Below are 2500 nucleotides of genomic sequence, written 5' to 3'. Positions count from 1 at the left end.
TCTACCCCTTCCACTAAAGAGGAAATAATTTGCCATGAATTTTGTTATTTTCACTAAATATAGACTGTGGCTGATGCTGCCAATGACCTCTCTAGGGTCTATTCCACATATACTATACTGTAAAATAATGCACACTGGTCAGCATAACAATTCCATTGTGTACACAGTTTATGTTAGTTACTCTGCAGTGAAACTACAACAAAACAAATTCCAATTTAATATTAATTATTAGCCTTCTAATACAGCTACCTCTCATTGCTCCCAGCCTCTAGGGGTGTTTCGTGCGAAATGTCCCAAGTGGCCTGGAGCGAATGAGGCTGCTGTATTTGCAGGCTAATTCCAACTAAGAAAGAGTGATAAGCAATGCATTTGTTTGAAAGAGATGGCTGCTTTTTTGTCGATCAGATAGCATAAAGCGAGCAGGGCCAAAATTTAGTTTTGATACTGTGTAAATTGGTGATTTAAAAGGAGATTCATCAAGTGTGACACAACTATATAAACCAATGAAAATTTAAAGATAAATGCGCAGCAACGTTGTGATTAAAGACAGCTATCACAGCCTTTCACAGTAACTACTAAAAAAATTACATGAGGTCTACTGATACCACATCATTGTCTGCAACTTCTTTGTTATTCAGGCTGGTCAGAACAAACAGAAATGAAACATACCGTATTGAACTGTTCCAGTATTTTTGTTTATTTCCACTGAACTTTATCCTTAGGGACTGTAACAGGGGAGCACATGAGGCATGTAGCGATTCCCAAGAAATTCTTTATGCTTGGGCAAAGGATGCTCCTTCCAAATATTTGCCCAAAGGTGAGAATTATTCATTCCCATGTAGAACAAACCTTTAAACTACAGATGGTGCCTTTACCAGTCTGGGTTGGCAGTTTGATTTCAGTGGATGTTCTTGTCAACGTTTCCTTTTTGTGCTTTGACAGACGTGGGATTTGCAATTGGAGGAGATTCTGACATCAAATATTTAGTGTTACAAGTGCATTACGCAAATGTAGACAATCTTCAAGGTAAGATTACCTAGTTTATTAGTCAGAATTAATTTTTTTCCACGTTGTTTGTTTAATTTGTTTTATGACTTCAGTGCATGTCAGGGATGTAGATAGAAGCCGCGGCAGCCAGAAAAAATCACCGAATAAATTTCCCTGTGATCAAGTACTTTGAGTTTTTGGGATTTTGTCATCTGTTTTATGATCTGTGCAAAAAGAAATGTACTACACACTCAAACTGTACTGATGTCAGGCTGGCTGTAGAAATGTCCCTAAGGTTGATTCTGAAAACAGTCGAAACAATAGCAACAGCAAACACAAAAATGAATTAATAAAGATCGCACAAACATCTTGTGTCAGTGACATTTGCTAAATAAATTTGTTTTCCTTCTGCTTCTCTCTTATTCTTTTAATTATACCTCCAAATCTAGTGAACAGAAACATCACATTTATTTTTAGTGACAGGCACTGTACGTAAAAACAAAGCTAAAGTTCAATAGACAAAAAATATTTGAGACCATTTTATTTCATTTAGGAAATTATCTTTTATTCATTACAAAGGGTAAAAGATGATCCTAGATTTTAAACTCTCCATTTCGAAAAATGATTCATGTGTGTCTGGTAAAAAGCTCATTGGTCAGCGGTATTTCTACTTCCTGTACATGAAATAATATTATTATTATAATTGTAAACCCAGTTTGTGCATTTCAACCATGTTGGGCAACATACATAATTATGTATAAGCTGAAATGTTGGCAAGAAAAAGAGGGAAAAGTGATTCTGAAGTGCGTGGTATAAAGAAATTCTTCAAATCTGCCGAAGCTACCGGTACTTCATCAACTCTGGTGGTCAGAGTGAAGATTTAAAGAAAGCGCTATTACTACGACAGAATCACGGCACCAAGAGTACTCATTCAAACAAAGTGATATTTTTTCAACATGTAAAAGGCAACAAGAAATTGCCTGAAAACATCACAAAAAAGTTCTGAAAACATCACAAAAAAGTTGAATGTACCTCTAAAATTGAGGAAAATGCATCTCTGAGAGTCTACATTTCAAACTTTTCTGGGGGAGCATGCCCCCAGACCCCCCTGTTAAGTGCACATTGGACTACTGTCTTTGCAAAATTTTACCTACATCCCTGCACGTGGACAAAAGGAGAACTTAAAAGTGGCTCAAATGAGTTTCAAAAATTTGGAGGGAGTGTTTTATTCAAAAGATTAACTGTACAACACCGTTTCATGTAACGGCAATGTTACCGTACCAAATGAAACAACAATAATTCCTTAGCAAGATGCATTCATTAATGTGATGTAATATGTGGCCATGGCAACAAACAAAGCCATTTAAAAATGCCCTTATTATATTTTGTCTTTAAACACTTATATCTCATAAATGATCTTGTTGACCCCCATTTGCTGGACATTCAGTAATGGCTGAACCAATTTACAATTCAAACTTGAACATTTAATCAAAAAACTTTCCATTGCATACAG

The 2500-nt window shown here is 35.9% G+C and overlaps 1 protein-coding gene across 1 annotated transcript in view; it reads left to right on the top strand.

Annotated features, from left to right (window-relative positions):
• The window catches only part of LOC138039224 (peptidyl-glycine alpha-amidating monooxygenase B-like), a 33874-nt gene that overhangs the window by 9089 nt on the left and 22285 nt on the right, over positions 1–2500 (top strand). Inside the window, exons 4-5 of the mRNA XM_068885430.1 lie at positions 723–817; positions 943–1026. Coding sequence (XP_068741531.1) covers positions 723–817; positions 943–1026 — 179 coding nt within the window. The remainder of the gene's footprint in view (positions 1–722; positions 818–942; positions 1027–2500) is intronic.

This window comes from Montipora capricornis, chromosome 2 (genome assembly GCF_036669925.1).
Source record: "Montipora capricornis isolate CH-2021 chromosome 2, ASM3666992v2, whole genome shotgun sequence".
In the NCBI taxonomy this organism is placed as follows: domain Eukaryota; kingdom Metazoa; phylum Cnidaria; class Anthozoa; order Scleractinia; family Acroporidae; genus Montipora; species Montipora capricornis.
This window is presented reverse-complemented; position numbering and strand designations above follow the sequence as displayed.